This window comes from Dermochelys coriacea, chromosome 4, assembly GCF_009764565.3.
Source record: "Dermochelys coriacea isolate rDerCor1 chromosome 4, rDerCor1.pri.v4, whole genome shotgun sequence".
In the NCBI taxonomy this organism is placed as follows: Eukaryota; Metazoa; Chordata; order Testudines; family Dermochelyidae; genus Dermochelys; species Dermochelys coriacea.
The window spans coordinates 32,720,689-32,737,493 of record NC_050071.1 but is presented as its reverse complement, the minus strand read 5'-3'; the positions used below and the strand labels follow the sequence as shown (position 1 = coordinate 32,737,493).

The following is a 16,805-nucleotide window of genomic DNA, read 5'->3' as shown; positions in this document are numbered from 1 at the left end:
AGTGCTTGGCTGTAGACAATGGATCGAGTGGTATGATCTGGATGAAAGCTAGAGGCATGTAGGTAGGAATAGCGGTCAGTAGGTTTCCGATATAGGGTGGTGTTTATGTGACCATCGCTTATTAGCACCGTAGTGTCCAGGAAGTGGATCTCTTGTGTGGACTGGTCCAAGCTGAGGTTGATGGTGGGATGGAAATTGTTGAAATCATGGTGGAATTCCTCAAGAGCTTCTTTCCATGGGTCCAGATGATGAAGATGTCATCAATGTAGCGCAAGTAGAGTAGGGGCATTAGGGGACGAGAGCTGAGGAAGCGTTGTTCTAAGTCAGCCATAAAAATGTTGGCATACTGTGGGGCCATACGGGTACCCATCGCAGTGCCGCTGATTTGAAGGTATACATTGTCACCAAATGTGAAATAGTTATGGGTCAGGACAAAGTCACAAAGTTCAGCCACCAGGTTAGCCGTGACAGTATCGGGGATACTGTTCCTGACGGCTTGTAGTCCATCTTTGTGTGGAATGTTGGTGTAGAGGGCTTCTACATCCATAGTGGCTAGGATGGTGTTTTTAGGAAGATCACCAATGGACTGTAGTTTCCTCAGGAATCGGTGGTGTCTCGAAGATAGCTGGGAGTGCTGGTAACGAAGGGCCTGAGGAGGGAGTCTACATAGCCAGACAATCCTGCTGTCAGGGTGCCAATGCCTGAGATGATGGGGGCGTCCAGGATTTCCAGGTTTATGGATCTTGGGTAGCAGATAGAATACCCCAGGTCAGGGCTCCAGGGGTGTGTCTGTGCGGATTTGTTCTTGTGCTTTTTCAGGGATTTTCTTGAGCAAATGCTGTAGTTTCTTTTGGTAACTCTCAGTGGGATCAGAGGGTAATGGCTTGTAGAAAGTGGTGTTGGAGAGCTGCCTAGTAGCCTCTTGTTCATGCTCCGACCTATTCATGATGACGACAGCACCTCCTTTGTCAGCCTTTTTGATTATGATGTCAGAGTTGTTTCTGAGGCTGTGGATGGCACTGTGTTCTGCATGGCTGAGGTTATGGGGTAAGCGATGCTGCTTTTCCACAATTTCAGCTCGTGCACGTCGGCGGAAGCAGTCTATGTAGAAATCCAGGCTGCTGTTTCGACCTTCAGGAGGAGTCCACCTAGAATCCTTCTTTTTGTAGTGTTGGCAGGAAGGTCTCTGTGGGTTAATATGTTGGTCAGAGGTGTGTTGGAAATATTCCTTGAGTCTGAGACGTCGAAAATAGGATTCTAGGTCACCACAGAACTGTATCATGTTCGTGGGGGTGGAGGGGCAAAAGGAGAGGCCCCGAGATAGGACAGATTCTTCCGCTGGGCTAAGAGTATAGTTGGATAGATTAACAATATTGCTGGGTGGGTTACGGGAACCATTGTTGTGGCCCCTTGTGGCATATAGTAGTTTAGATAGCTTAGTGTCCTTAGTGTCACATAAACACCACCCTATATCGGAAACCTACTGACCGCTATTCCTACCTACATGCCTCTAGCTTTCATCCAGTTCATACCACTCGATCCATTGTCTACAGCCAAGCACTACGATATAACCGCATTTGCTCCAACCCCTCAGACAGAGACAAACACCTACAAGATCTCTATCATGCATTCCTACAACTACAATATCCACCTGCTGAAGTGAAGAAACAGATTGACAGAGCCAGAAGAGTACCCAGAAGTCACCTACTACAGGACAGGCCCAACAAAGAAAACAACAGAACGCCACTAGCCATCACCTTCAGCCCCCAACTAAAACCTCTCCAACGCATCATCAAGGATCTACAACCCATCCTGAAGGACGAGCCATCGCTCTCTCAGATCTTGGGAGACAGACCAGTCCTTGCTTACAGACAGCCCCCCAATCTGAAGCAAATACTCACCAGCAACCACACACCACACAACAGAACCACTAACCCAGGAACCTATCCTTGCAACAAAGCCCGTTGCCAACTCTGTCCACATATCTATTCAGGGGATACCATCATAGGGCCTAATCACATCAGCCACACTATCAGAGGCTCGTTCACCTGCGCATCTACCAATGTGATATATGCCATCATGTGCCAGCAATGCCCCTCTGCCATGTACATTGGCCAAACTGGACAGTCTCTACGTAAAAGAATGAATGGACACAAATCAGACGTCAAGAATTATAACATTCAAAAACCAGTTGGAGAACACTTCAATCTCTCTGGTCACTCGATCACAGACCTAAGAGTGGCTATACTTCAACAAAAAAGCTTCAAAAACAGACTCCAACGAGAGACTGCTGAATTGGAATTAATTTGCAAACTGGATACAATTAACTTAGGCTTGAATAGAGACTGGGAATGGATGAGTCATTACACAAAGTAAAACTATTTCCCCATGGTATTTCTCCCCCCCACCCCACCCCCCCACTGTTCCTCTGATATTCTTGTTAACTGCTGGAATTAGCCTACCTGCTTGTCACCATGAAAGGTTTTCCTCCTTCCCCCCCCTGCTGTTGGTGATGGCTTATCTTAAGTGATCACTCTCCTTACAGTGTGTATGATAAACCCATTGTTTCATGTTCTGTGTGTGTGTGTATATAAATCTCTCCTCTGTTTTTTTTCACCAAATGCATCCGATGAAGTGAGCTGTAGCTCACGAAAGCTTATGCTCTAATAAATTCGTTAGTCTCTAAGGTGCCACAAGTACTCCTTTTCTTTTTGCGAATACAGACTAACACGGCTGCTACTCTGATCCCCATACTTACTGTCCTTTGTTTCAGTTTCTTTCGGGCATCTCTTTGGGGGTGAAGAGGCAATCTTCTGAGCCAGCTGAAGACCAAATGGAAGGGTTTCCAAGGCCTTTTATATGCTCTCTCTTGTGGGAGGAAAACCCTCTTGTTCTCCTCTGCAGAATCACAGCTACAAGATGGAGTTTTGGAGTCACATGTCCATGCATGACTCAGTTCTTTACTGGCCAATGCCATTGTTTGCATGTTTGTTTGAACGTTGGCGTCTCCCAAAGTGCATTGTCGGTTAAGTGTTTCTTGACTGGGCACTTATTGAGAATATTCCTTTCTCAAGAAGCTGACCAAATGCTTCACTGAGGCTACTTAGAATCAAACACATTGAGATACAACTACATAGCCAGTATTCATAACTTCAACTACAAAAATGATGCACACAAATACACACACACACACACAGAGCATAATCATAACCAGCAAATCATAACCTTTCCATAGACACCTCACACAACAACCGTTGTACAATATTTGCTGCAAATATATAGTAGTTGTTGCAACAATGATCTATACTGTCACAGTTTATGTCAATAATGTCATACACTGATAGAGAGTTATGCATAGCCATTTGCTCCCCCAGGTACTGATTACTTACTCCTGGTTAATTGATAAGCAAAAGTGATTTTATTAAGTATAAAAAGTAGGATTTAAGTGGTTCCAAGTAATAACAGAGAAGACAGTAAATTACCAAGCAAAATAAAACAAAACACGCAAGTCTAAGCCTAATACATTCAGAAAATGATTACAGATGAAATCTCACCCCTCAGAGATGTTCCAATAAGCTTCTTTCACAGACTGGACTCCTTCCTAGTCTGGGCCCAATCCTTTCCCCTGGTACAGTTCTTGTTAGTTCCAGCTCAGGTGTTAAGTAGCGGATTTCTCATGACTGGAACCTCTTTTGTTCTGTTCCACCCCCTTGTATAGCTTTGGCACAAGGTGGGAATCTTTTGTCTCTCTGGGTCCCCACCCCTCCATCTAAATGAAAAAGCCCCAGGTTTAAGATGGATTTCAGTATCGGGTGACATGGTCTCACATGTCCTGTGAGACCCCAAGCTTTAATTCTTCCCAGCCTGACTCACGGGAAGGTGTGCAAGTAAACAGAGCCATTTACAACCAGTTGTCCTAGTTGATGGGAGCCATCAGGATTCCAAACCACCATTAATGGCCCACACGTTGCATAATTACAATAGGGCCTTAGAGTTATATTTCATATTTCTAGTTTGATACGAGAAAGATACATTTATACAAATAGATGACCACACTCAGTTAATTATAAGCTTTGTAATGATACCTTACAAGAGACGTTTTGTATGAAGCATATTCCAGTTAAATTATATTCACGCTCATTAACATATTTTCATAAAATCATATGGAGTGCAGCGTCACAGTAGGATTGCCTCCCTGGAGGGAGAGGCATGATGGCATGATTAGTTAGAAGCTCCTCTGTTTCAGAGTAGCATGTTAAGTACAGAGGGCAGAGAAAATGATAGTGTCTGATTTGAGATGTAAATATAGTCTTTAGGAATGTAATAGCCATGTATAGCAGGCTTTAACAACTCGTTTAACTACTTCAGCTGTATTAGCCATAGCAATGTGCCAGAAAAACCACTGTGATGTTTTGCCCTTTAGAGTTCTGTATGTTGAATCAAAAACTTGTTAATCAATCTTGAGTGCAGATAAGCAAAATATGTAAAGATTTTAAAATGCATTCCATATCAAAGCAATTACAGTAAGGACAGCCAAAAGGGTGTCTAACTAGTAACTCCAGATTGTTGTACATTGTGCTTTTGCAACATGTGGTATATTCTGTTTACTGTAAAAGGGTGCATTTAGAAAGATCGGACAGTGATAATAAAGGGCCTCATTTAAGAAGTTAGTCACCATTCAAAATAGTGTCAAAGAAGTTAAAACTACGTACTCTGCCATACTGTGTGTCTGCCTACAGCCAGGCGGCTACAGTCGAATAATATAAAAACCAGTCTGAAGTATGGAGGAATCTTCAGTTCTATCTTCTGTCATGCAGGTTTTACTGGCATTGACTCGGAGTATGAAAAGCCTGAGGCCCCAGAACTAGTGCTGAAAACTGATTCCTGTGACGTGAATGATTGCATTCAACAAGTAGTGGAACTCCTTCAAGAAAGGGTAAGGAGATGTGGTGGTGTTGTCTGATATTGATTTAAGTTTTGGTTTAAATTTATCTCCAAATTTGATTTCTTTTAAAAGTAAGTGTTATGAAACTAAAGAGCAATAAAAATCTTTTCCACGATTAAAAAAAAAAAATCAATCCACTGTGAACAGTTGTCTTTAAACTCACCCTGCAGAGTCTTAAAAACAAACGTTGTAGTAGTAAGAACCTGAAAGTGGAAAACAGAGTGTAAACAAAAATGAAACTTACTTCATTTTCATTGTCTAAGCTGAGAGACTCAAAAAGTGAGGAGCTCTGATACCTCACAACTTGTTCATCAGTAATATCATGGTAAAGTGCATATAGCAACATTATAAATAAAGTTATGAACATAAACTGAAATCCATGGCTGAAGAGTATTTCCCAGTTAAGTCTGGGGAGTGGTTAAACCAGTTCCTCAAAGATAAAGGGCAAGCTAATGCCCCAGCCAGGTGTCAACAAAGCTAATGAGCCATTACCTACCAAGTGGCCATTATTTACAAAAAAAAAAAGGGGGGGGGGGGAGGGCAGGGACAAAGACTTGCATCTTAGCACAGGCTTCAGAGTAGCAGCCCTGTTAGTCTGTATTTGCAAAAATAAAGGAGTACTTGTGGCACTTTAGAGACTAACAAATTTATTTGAGCGTAAGCTTTCGTGAGCTACAGCTCACTTCATCGGATTCATTTCTGGATGTAATGCATCCGATGAAGTGAGCTGTAGCTCACGAAAGCTTATGCTCAAATAAATTTGTTAGTCTCTAAGGTGCCACAAGTACTCCTTTTCCTTTATTTTTGCATCTTAGCACAGAAACAGCATGGAGATTTTTTTCTTCCTGAGACTGGCAGTCTCCTACTTTCCAACTGGAAAAGCTTTTAAAAGAGGAACAGGTTTCAGAGTAGCAGCCGTGTTAGTCTGTATTCGCAAAAAGAACTCCTTTTTTTTAAAAGAGGAACAGGGGCAAATACCCCAAGGGGCCTTCCCCCCCCATCTGCCTCTGGCATGGAACCTAAGACGACAGAGGAAAACAGCCATTAGACTCTGGGGGGACGGGAGGGGATGTGGGTCCTGACCTGAAGAGTTTGGTTAGTGATCTTGCTGGAAGCGTGTGGTGAGAAATTTTGCTTGAATCTAATACAGTTTAAGCACCAGTAAGCTTTTTATCTTGATGTTTCATGTAATCATTTTTTACTTTTATGCCTCATTATTTGTACTCACTTAAAATCTCTCTCTTTGTAGTTAATATACTTGTTTTATCTAATCCAGTGAATTTTAGTTGAATGTCTGGGTAACTTTTTAAGATAATAAGATGGTATATTATTCCCTTAAAAGAATAATTGAGTTAATACATTTGAGCAGTCCAAGAGAGAGCTGGGCAGTACAGGACACACATTTTGGAGTGGAGGAGGGGGAGGGGATGGGAATCTGGGACTGAGGGTGTGATGTGGTTAGATGTGATGTGGCAAGGGTGACACAGCCCCTCACTGGTCTGACTTTTACCCCAGTATGTGACACACAGCCACCCCTGTCACTGTAGCGTCTGAGCACCTCACAATGTTTAATGTATTTATCCTTGCAGCACCTCTGTCAGATAGGGGCAGTACTATTCTCTTTATTTTACAGAGTCTCTGTGTCTCAGGTCCCCAAGTGACTGTGAAGAGCAAGGAATTAAATCTAGGTCTAGAGTGCCAGGGTAACACCCTAGCCATAGGCCATCATTGTCTGAATATTCTCATATAGGGAAGCGTTACTTGCCATATATAAAATGCTACTAATAACTTGATCACAGGATCTCTTGCACTTCCTACTAGGAAAAGCCATCTCAGTTCTAAAACTTCATAAATCAAGAGACCAGCAGCATGTGAGCCCATGTAACAAGCCTCCAGTTCTTTGCTTAGTGCACTAGGTCTGGTATGCTGACTAGGATTTGGCATTTTTCTCAATTAAACTGGTTTACTCTGCCCCTTGCTTAGGCCATACTGTAGCACTTACTAAGAAGAGAGAGAGTGAATAACTATTCAGGGAAGGGCATGGGAGACTTTCTTGTCATTCCTCCCCTGAAGGACGAAGAGGGTGAATCCAGAAGGGAGTGTTGCTGCGCCAGAGACTGTCTACACTACATCGTTTACAGTGGCGTAGCAGTAGTTCTTCTGGGGAAGACCCTCTAAGCTGATGGGACAGAACTCTCCCATCGGCTTAACTCCCGCCTCCATGAGAGGCGGTAGCTATGTTGGCAGAAGAGCTTCTCCTGTTCACATAGTGCTGTTTACACCAGTGCTTAGGTTAGCATAATTTGTCACTCAGGTGTGTAGATTATTCACACCCTTTAGTGATGTAAATTATACCGAAGTAATTTGTAGTGTAGACATAGCCTTAGTCTCAAGTGAATTATGTATGCTTTAAGAATCTATTAGGAGTAGTATTTTACCTGTAATAAGCATGTGGATTCTCTTCTTTAGCAATCTATTAGGACTAGCAGAGGAAAAGCAGCAGAGGGAAGACCAGATTAAAAAATTTGATTTTGTTTAAAATAGTTATGAAGCAATCCTTATGCAAAATGTTGGTATTCCTTGAATTTTTTGAAGGGAAACGAGCAGCTTTGATGTCTTCCTGAAATCTGTGGTAAAAGCTGGTAGTTTAATGGCTATCCAAGGGTTATGTAATCCCAAATTAGAGAGATGTGTGTGAAATTGGTATAGGATTCCTCATAATCCTGCATCTTCCATTTCACTCATGCTTTTGAAATGGAGTAGGAGGAGGTTTCTGAAGCACTGAATCATGTCTGGATTCCTGTGAATCTTGTCATGGCTGGAGAAGTGCTGGATGTAGCAACATCAGTACAGGTACAGTCCTCCACTTTGGTGCTCCACTAGTGGGCATGGAGATCCACAAATAGAAGGAGAAGATGAGTTTCAGTGGGGAGTTTCAGAGTTGAATTGCGGAGATGCACAAAAAGATGGAAGGTAGTAGTGAAATAGCAGAAGATGTTAGTTCTTGCTGGGTTTGGTTTGTGTTCTCTTTGGTGATATAGCTGTAGTAACTGAAGAAATATCATCAGTAGGATTCAGGAAGGAGAGTTGATGAGAAATCAACTCTGAAATGGGACTGTGCATCTAGAGGGGGAAGAAAATACAAAAATATATCTCCATGGGCTCCTGGTAGAAAAGGATGTGAGGGTAGACTTGAGAATAAGGAAGTATGGGAGAGAAGTGAGACATCAAATGGGGTTTTGAAGAAGTCTTACTGCAGAGGAGACGAGACAAGGAAAAGAAAGGAGTTAGGACACGGATGAATGTAGGAATTGGGTATTAATAATTGCTTTAATAATAGCACCAGCTAAATGATTTGGTGATGATGATAATAATAATAATAGCAGCATTTTGCTCAGTTAGAATGCTGGCATGGTTCTGTTCCATGTTTAATATGTTTAATTATCATCATCCCCAAATCATTTAGCTGGTGCTTTTATTCAAAGCAATTATTAATACTGTACAGCATGTTATAACTTTATACAAGGGAGTTAGTAGAGCTATATACCTCTTAAGGTAAAGATCCAAAAAGATACACATTTTAAAAATTGCTCAAATAACCTGCCGCAAACATAACATATGAATGTGCATGACACTGACTTCTATAGCATAAATACAAATGTGAAACAACAAAACAGACTGTTTAACAGTATTGACTCATTAATATTTATTTTGGAGTGTCACAAACTGTCACTGTGAATGCACAGTGTGGGGAAAAAAAATACAGGAAAAGGCTGATTATTACAGGATAGAACACCACGTTTAAGTTGTAGTACAAAAACAATTGCCTTGTGTCACTGTGTTTAGCCTGTGAGTGTTGCTGAAATACTGAACAGTGCGTTCTGTTAACTTGATGTGGAACGCTAGTCACCAATAAGCCTTAGAGTCACGCTGGGACATTTATGTAGGGATAAGAGATCAGTGTCCAACCTGCTGCTGTATTTATTTTAAGGATAGAAATGGTTTAACATACTAAAATGAAGTATTGTTCTGTGATAGACCAATATTAAGGTGGATTGAAAGCTATTTTTCTTCATGCTGAGGTCCACAGATCCATTACAATGGTACTGCAGTGTGGGGGCAGAACCAGACCTATCAGTTACTGGCAACAGGAGAATATCCAACTTTCTGAAATAACCTACAATTTTATCTGTATCTGCAGCAGCCGATGGCTTAGCAAGACCTTCCTCTTGCAGAGCATTATTGAGGACCATTCGGAACTTCATTTCCAATTTTCAGACTAACATTTCAGTTCAATATGTCCATGTAATTCCCAGCTTTGTCCAGGGCTACATTAGGTTCTTGGAGAGATTGTCCCCTTAACTCCCCTTTCCTTACTGCCCACCATTTCTTTCCTTCCCTGGCCTCCATTGTATAAGGCCAGAAGATTCTTGTGTGTGCAATCAAAACTTAACTTGGTATCTGTAATAAAGATAAATGTGGCTATTTTCCATGGTGGTCAAGGACTCGATATCTTCTAACTGGGGGGAGATTCTATCTTCACTATACAAGCCCTTTGTAGACAGCCAAGTCCAGGCAGGCACTCTCTGTCCTTTCATTTGAGCATAAAATCACAGGTGGCAACAGTTTAATAAAAAAAAATTAATTGTCCTCTAACAATATGTGCCTCAACATGGTTTCACAAGCAGCTCTAACATGGGTGGACTGTATTGCAAGTCTCTCTCTCTCTCTCTCTCTCTCTAAAAGTCATAGTCGAAGGACTTCTGTCTTGCAGGTTGGGGGAAATGGGATTCAGATGTATTTTATGCAGATATATGGAGTTTTGGTTCTTGAAATCAGGTGCTCAGACAATCAATTCTGAGTTATTGTGGTGTGATACATTAGGAAATTTTATGGAGAGCTGAGGTTATTCAGTCACTAGAAAAGTCTACTTAAAATCCTGACCCCTGCCAGTTCTAGAAAGGGATTTTTTTGAAGTAGTCTGAAGTACAACAGGAGAAATTACCTCTTTACAAGTGGTTGCTAGATCAGGGTCAGAAGTTGTTCTCTTTTGCCTCAGCGCAATCTACAGATCTTTTAACTCGCCTTAGCTGGAGTTAGACCCTTGCTTAGTGCCAGCTCTCTGTTGGGAGAGAAAAGACTACCTGTAGCTTTGGTCATCTGAGGTCCCTGGACGCTGTCTTGAGGGATACGCTGCAGAGCTGTGAAAGAACTTCAGGAACAGCATTGTCCTATTCCTAGTCTCAACAACCCACCAGAAGGCCATCTACTTCAGACTGGAGTACTGTGATCTGCTTCCTGTCCTATTTCTAGCCTCAGAACCAGGGACAAGCAGAATAGGACGCTGAAACATCTAAAATTTCATAACAAAGGCTTATGCTTAAAGCATTTCCATATTTTCTGTCCTCAGACAATTCTGTTTTGCAGCTGGATGACAGCCTCTTCTTACAACTTAGATCATTTACAGTTCGATCTTGTGTGTGTTCCCTGCGTCTCAAGTCTCCCCACTGCCTGATGGGGAGCGAGTATTTGAACTTGAGTCTCCTACCAACTGGGAGAGTGTCCTAAAACTGAGCTATAGGGTATTCTGCTGTGGGTCTCTCACTCTCCCCGTTAAAGCTGTTAAAGCCATTTGGAGCAGGACAACTGGACCTCACCTCTAACCACCAGTCCTGCATTCACACTGTCCTCAGAAGTGGGAGACACCTGTTCAAACCCTCTCTCCTTACAGCCGAGGTGAACCTGGGTGTCTCACCTTCTGAGTGAGTGCTTGAAGTAATAAGGGAGGAATCACCACCACCTCCTCTGGCATTTCTTGCAAAAAACAGCTTAGGTGCCTAACTCCAGGAGAGAAGCTGAGGATCCCAAGCAGAGGGAGGCACCTACCTACAACCTGGACTCAGGTGCCTAACTCCAAGAAAGGGGCAGAGCTAAGGACACACCCGTTTCCTTGGCATCTACTACTGGCTACCTTAGCTGGCTCCCAGCCTAGTGTGCTGGTTTTTGTGGTTCCCATTCTTAGGTGCCTATCTGTACCCGTTCATTGTATAGGGAGTTTAGGGTTAAATGCTATGCCCAATCTGTTTAATCCTTTTCTTCAGAGCACCTTTTATTCATTGCATTGATAACTTTCAGCTAACCACAAAACAAAACGGTTCAGCATAAATCAAACAGCTACCTTTCCTTTGACTCCAGGGCTTCTTGCCAGAGCTTCCCTGTTCCTGGCAACTCTTCCCCTGTCTTCCTGTCACTGGGGTTAATCTGCATAAAAGAGAGACAATGTAGGTGAGGTAATATCTTTAATTGGACCTACTGAAGAGGAGCTTTTTGTAGCTCTAAATCATGTACCTTCCATCAACACAAGTTGACCCTGTACAAGATATTACTTCACCTGCCTTGTCTCAGTGAAACATTGTCACGAGTGGCCATTGCCCAGGAGGGCTTTCTTTATAAAGAAAATAGGAACCTGAAAGCCAGTCCTTATGTGCAGAAGCCCTTACTGAGGTCTGTAGGAATACTTTGCTAGAACTCAAGGATCAGGCTCTCAGTTTCTCACTTGACTCCTGAAAAATACACAGTTGTAAATATGCATAAACATATACAGAAATTCTGTATTATCTGTGCTATATATTTTTGATTTGTACTTGTCTGTTTAGAGTAACAGAAATAGATTTCTTTTATGTGAAGCACAGTATGTTCCTGGAGCTAGTGATCTAATGTCTATACTTTGATATTCAAAAATAAGAGTAAAGGGCGTGCTGGATGGCCACCTGTGTCATAAAATTGAATCATTACAGGCCTACATACATCTTTCAGTATTCTTTTATTGAGAAACTAAGGTCATTTCAAGCATAGGAGCCTAATATTTTCAATATCAACATAAAGCATGCATACAAAATCTTGAATCCACTGCATTTTCATCATTTTAATATAAATTAGGGAAGCAATAGAGTGGATTTGACACACAATTCATTATACCCATCTTTTAGTAAATTTTGAATAATTATTTTACCTAAAACCTTCTTTCCTGTCTCTCATGCTCTCCCCAAATATCCTTAGTTGTATTCCTAGGTAGTCCCATTGAATCCTTGAGACCCTTTTCTTAGCTAACTATCACAGAGGATGATTGGGTGGGACTTCTTTGGAGTCCTAAGAAAAAGTGCTCATTATAAGATAACTTAACTGAGTTAAAGCTTTGTAATGATGGGAGAAGGACTTACTGGATAAAATGTAATGCACAGGAAGAAATCTATTGAGCAGCTTGTTTCTAAATCTTCAGTGTGTGCAGCACTGCGTATTCTGGGATATCAAAAAGATAAGCTAATGGAGAAAAGATCACTGTTGGTGTAACCTTGAGGAGATTTGTAAGTGTGTAAGAATAAGATTGGCAGTCAGTTTCAGTAGTAAAAGGGGGAGAGAATGGTTTAACATATTGATCTTGTTGATTGATTGATTGTATTTCATTACAGATCAATTGATCTGTAATGAAATGCATTGTTTTGCATCATAAGAATGACAGCTATAATTTGACACAAATGAGGGGAAAAACACTGGTGAACTGGTTTAAAGAGACTTCTATTTAATTCCTAAAATTATGATTATTTTTACTTTTTACTTCTAAATTGAAGATTTGAACACACAACATATTGTAAATATGTTCCATACCACTGTGGGCAGAGAAAAGCCTGCATCATCATAAAAAGTGCTCATAATATGAAGTACACAGAAATTCTTCATCATACATTAAATTTCACTAATCTTCACACCATATAGTCAACACAAAAGGTGGATCTTTTCCCATATCTCTCTGCAAAATTGAACAGCGCACATGGTATTTAAGTTGCATAAGTTTTCTCTATCTTTACGAAATATACTACAGTATGTTGATGGGGTAAGCTGTTTGTTATAATTAAAACAACTGTAGTTGATCAAATGAATAAAATACAGGTATAATTGTTTTGAGTTAGTTAACTTGCTAATTTAAAAACTTGTACTGAATCTCCCAGTCATTTATGAGGTTCTGCTGTGGTTTCTATTTTATCCACTGCTACATTCTTTCAATTTGTCATATTGTCTATGACTTCTAGAAACAAGAATCAGGGGGACTGCTAATAAAGAAAAGGTGTAGGAGTGAAACTCCCCCTCCCTTCCCCGACTTCCTCTTAAGTTGCTTTGTTTTACAGAATATGGGGTAACTTTGAAAATATAGGTGCCTAATTTGAACCTAGTATATTTAAACAAATAAATAATTACATGTTTAAAACCATTTGTGCATACATAAAATGTACATGCATGTTTATACATACGCATACATTGTGGTTTTAACTATGATTGCAGCTTTGACCTAAAATGTTTACTGTTTAAATATTATCTTCACACAAAAAAAAGTGTATTTAAAATGTTGATCCATAATTGGAGAGGGCTCTAAGTGCACTTGTTTTCACCAAGGCTATTTAAAGCAAAAAATATTATCAGTGTCATGTACCCAACTTGCTACCTATCGGCCACCAAAACATTTAAAATACCCAATGAACCCTGATGTCTTTTTAATACTATAAAATGCTTGTGACTAACATGAATATATAGTGGTCACCATTAAGATCTTGACAGTTGTTGCATGCGATTCTGGCCTTGTCCATGAGACTCAGTTTTCCCTGTACTTGGACTACTTCAGCACATGCTATTCCAAGCTGAAAGTATCAAAATTTTAATGGTAATTGCAGTACAGCAAGTGTCTGTACTACTGCATTTTTAATATCCGGGTTTTTGTGGGCATAACTCAATGTTAGTTGAATGACTGGTGTTACAAGTGCCAATTTATTGGTGTAAATTAGCTGAAGACTGACTGTTCCTTCCTCTAATAGTGTATGCTTTTCGCTACTGTGCTTAATAAATTGCTTGAAGTGCCTAGTTTTTTGTTTTGTTTTGTTTTTGTATTGGTTTGACATGTAATTACATAAATGTACAAAAAAAAATAAAAGGGAAATGCTTATAAGCATTGAGGGATGTTCAGTGCAACTTTATCAACCTAAAGTGGTCACTAGATGGCCTGCTAGCATAGCCTTTTGGCTGAAATTTCATATGGTTTGAAGACATATGGATTCTTCTTGCTGCTGTTTTTAATCTAAAGTGATGTTCTAAATACTGTTTTTATATCTACCAGGAACACTAGATTTATTAATGCTTTAAGTTATTTAAATGTCTGTCTCTTTGTGAAATGGTTTAATGTTCCAAAGTGAATTTTATACTGCACATAAAAAACAGGGTTTTTTCACAAACAAATTTTAATCTGCTGCCAAATATATCTTTGGGTATTGTGCACCCCCTTGAATGGGGGGGAGGGAGTGTGTGTGTGGGTATGGGTGTGGGTGTAATATACACATTATACAGTTCAGATAGAGATTTTAGTAGACATAAAATATGACTAAGTTTAACTTTCAAAGGCAAATTTGGGCGCAGAAAAAAAGGGGGGGGAATGTCATAACGTTGTTATGTGAGAGCACAGTGTTTTGTTAACAATATACCAAAATGCTTTTACGTTTAAGGAAATGTCCTCACCCTCCCTTTTACGCTTATGGAGCAGATTGAAAATTGTACTTTTTTTGTTTCGTGATTGATTGTTTTGAGGAAGGGAGCAATGTTTTAATTCTATCATTAAATGAAGCTATAATTTTCTCATAAACATATGATGGAAGTTAAAAGAAAAACAGAGGTTAAGCATTAAGATGTATGAAAGATGATCAAATAAACATTGCAAAATTTAATTTTTAATAATGAGAGATCTGGCAGCAATAATAGATACATATCATTGATATTCTTAGGTGGATCTATGTAACTTCTTCCATTTAATTATGAATGTAATTGATTCTGTATTTCTCATTATATACATAATTAAAATTGAATATCTTCATTTTTTGTTTTGCATTCTGCATCTGCAGTAGATCAACTTTAAAAAAATATTTTTACTAAAAACTTTATGGTAGAAAAATGTATGATTTTGCAAAGCTGCACGCTGTGGAATTTAAGATTTTTTCTTAACAATAAAGAATGTAATATTTAATTTTTTTCATGTGTACGAACACATCAGGTTTATAACAGAATAACTACCAGATTGTTTCCATGAACAGATTATTATAGTTTATAATCTTGTTTAGAAACTGTAAGGATTAGTAGATAGATCCTGGAGATTTCTTAGGTACTATCTTGCTCAACTGGAACTGTCTAGAAATGATATTTTCTTGGCTAACTACATTGGATTCTTCCCAAAATGCTTATGGGAACATACTGACATCCTAAATATTATTAATGATACACTTTTTGCTCTTTTCCTTGTGAACTATGCATCTCTGCAGCTTTTACCTCTAGAATCCTCCCTTTTACTTGGCTCGCAATGTTCTTAGGAGGAGGTCTAGATGATGGTCTCTTGGGTCCTGCTTGCCAGTATCATGCTCAGATTGAATAACTGTATTGAGCTCCTTGAGAACCTTTCTTCAATTTTGCCTGGAAGCATAGAGCACTACTGCTATGTTCCTGGGTTAGTCAATGACTCATGGTTTAGCAAGATTGCACATAAAGAACCATTTTAGACAAGTGGAAGATAACGTAGTTCTAATGTCACATTTGCCTCTTGAATCTTATACACCGTAGCATTTTATACCACTGTCCATCAGAAGATGACTGAAAACCAGGTGAGAGATTTGATCATGGGCCTGATAGGCTCACGTGGCCTAAGCCATGGAGAAGGTTAGCAGATGCTTTCTGGACCATCTGGAGTTTGTGCATAGAATCATAGAATATCAGGGTTGGAAGGGACTTCAGGAGATCATCTAGTCCAACCCCCTGCTCAAAACAGGACCAATCCCCAATTTTTTGCCCCAGATCCCTAAATGGCCTCAAGGATTGAGCTCACAACCTTGGGTTTAGCAGGCCAATGCTCAAACCACTGAGCTATCCCTCCCCCCCAAAGGCTTCACATTCAGCTGTAATCTAGCCTAGATGTGACAAATGCATGGACCCTTGTGATCAGATTATTATCCAGGAAGAAGGGATGAAGTTTCCTTGTGAGCTGGAGGTGAAAAGACATTTTTTTAGAAACTGATGTTTCCTACTCATTCAAGCTTACTGAGGGGTCAGAAAGTATCCTGAGGCTTTCTACCACATTGATGAATTGGGGCTGTGTACCTTCAGTGGAATGTGGATACTATGTCTTATAGTTTTCAGAGTAGCAGCCGTGTTAGTCTGTATCTGTAAAAAGAAAAGGAGTACTTGTGACACCTTAGAGACTAACAAATTTATTAGAGCATAAGCTTTCATGAGCTGCATCCGATGAAGTGAGCTGTAGCTCATGAAAGCTTATGCCTTAATAAATTTGTTAGTCTCTAAGGTGCCACAAGTACTCCTTTTCTTTTTTGTGTCTTGTAGTATTTTTCAGGGCTTCTTGAGCTTTGGCATGTGTGATGGGACCAAACTCAGTCAGGTGCAGTGGAATGGATAATACTATCAGGTCAGTGCTAGAATCTTCTTTCCCAGGAAGCCCCATATGTATTCAGTTGACCTTGTCAGCAAAGTATGCAGACTGCTTTTCACATCAGTCGATGCTTAAGTCTAGTGTATAGGATGTGCAGTCTGGGTTGAGAAGATGGTTTCCTATGCAATAGAGCTCTCATAGCCATGATTTTGCTGTGTCGTTTGTGGGGAGGAGAATGCTCATTTTGCCTTCTTTTCTGCAGGGGCATGTATTTGTATTGTGCAAATCTTAATGAACAGCAAATAAAACCAGCAGCTTTTGTGCCATGTATATTTGTTTGAGCTTCCTTTTCACATAAACTAGTTCTTAGAGATGGCATTATTTTCAATCTTG

At 40.1% G+C, this 16,805-nt stretch overlaps 1 protein-coding gene across 2 annotated transcripts in view; it reads left to right on the top strand.

Moving 5' to 3' along the window:
- The window catches only part of PAPSS1 (3'-phosphoadenosine 5'-phosphosulfate synthase 1), a 71,902-nt gene that overhangs the window by 21,681 nt on the left and 33,416 nt on the right, over positions 1–16,805 (top strand). For both annotated transcript variants that reach the window (XM_038399399.2, XM_038399400.2), the window contains exon 5: positions 4,818–4,936. In XM_038399399.2, coding sequence (XP_038255327.1) covers positions 4,818–4,936 — 119 coding nt within the window. The remainder of the gene's footprint in view (positions 1–4,817; positions 4,937–16,805) is intronic.